A 937-nucleotide genomic window follows, 5' to 3' on the forward strand; every position below is an offset into this window, starting at 1 on the left:
GGGTCCTTGGTGTGGCCTGATGAGCGGGGTTTGGCAGGGAAGGCAGTGGGCATCGTGACCACGACGCGGGTGCAGCACGCCTCACCCTCGGGAACCTACGCTCATGTGGTGGACAGGAACTGGTACGCGGACGCCAGCATGCCCCAGGAGGCGCGGCAGCAGGGCTGCAAGGACATCGCCTGGCAGCTGGTCCACAACGTTGACATCAACGTGAGCACCGCACGTGGGAGGAGGAGAGCAGGGACAGACCCCCCTCAGGGCACCCCCACTAACAACACTTTGCCCCCCTCGTCCCCTCCAGGTGATCCTGGGTGGTGGTCGGAAATACATGACCCCCGCGGGGACGCCGGACCCCGAGTACCCCGCCGACAGCAGCCAGAATGGGATACGCGAGGATGGCAACAACCTCATCGACATGTGGCTGGAGGCACGGCCGGTGCGTGACGCATCAGGAACGCTCCTCTGCCCACTGCCCCTGGCACAGGGACAGGCACCCACTCACCCCCCGGGGGATTTGCCCACAGGGTGCCCGCTATGTCTGGAACAGGACAGAGATGCTGGCAGCTGCTGCCGACCCCAACGTGAATTATTTGATGGGTAACAAATGACCCCTGTGCCAGGACCCAAGAGGTGCTGGGACACTCAGGCACTGATGCTGTCCCCAACACATTCCCTCACAGGTCTCTTTGAACCCGTGGACACAAAGTACAACCTGGTGCGTAACACCACCCTGGACCCGTCTCTCACCGAGATGACAGAGGCAGCCATCACCGTCCTGAGCAGGAACCCCAAAGGCTTCTACCTCTTTGTGGAAGATAAGTTGGGGCTTGTGCACCTGGGGCCAGTGAGAGGGGGGTGCAGGGTGGGGGTATATGAGGTGTGTGTCCTGGTGTCGGTCCCCAGCCCACCATGGGTGCCCATCTGCAGGTGGCAGAAT

General features: G+C 62.4%; 1 protein-coding gene across 1 annotated transcript; it reads left to right on the forward strand.

The window, feature by feature from the left end:
• Positions 1-42: 42 nt before the first annotated feature.
• LOC115949455 (intestinal-type alkaline phosphatase-like) lies at positions 43-844 on the forward strand (the record flags this gene model as incomplete). Its single annotated transcript, XM_031065958.1, has 4 exons — positions 43-210; positions 302-436; positions 525-597; positions 681-844. Coding segments are annotated over 4 exons (540 nt in total), but the record flags the coding sequence as incomplete, so codon positions are not given.
• Between the last annotated feature and the right edge of the window lie 93 nt (positions 845-937).

The sequence above is a fragment of the Geospiza fortis genome, unplaced genomic scaffold (assembly GCF_000277835.1).
Source record: "Geospiza fortis unplaced genomic scaffold, GeoFor_1.0 C13365251, whole genome shotgun sequence".
Taxonomy (NCBI): Eukaryota; Metazoa; Chordata; class Aves; order Passeriformes; family Thraupidae; genus Geospiza; species Geospiza fortis.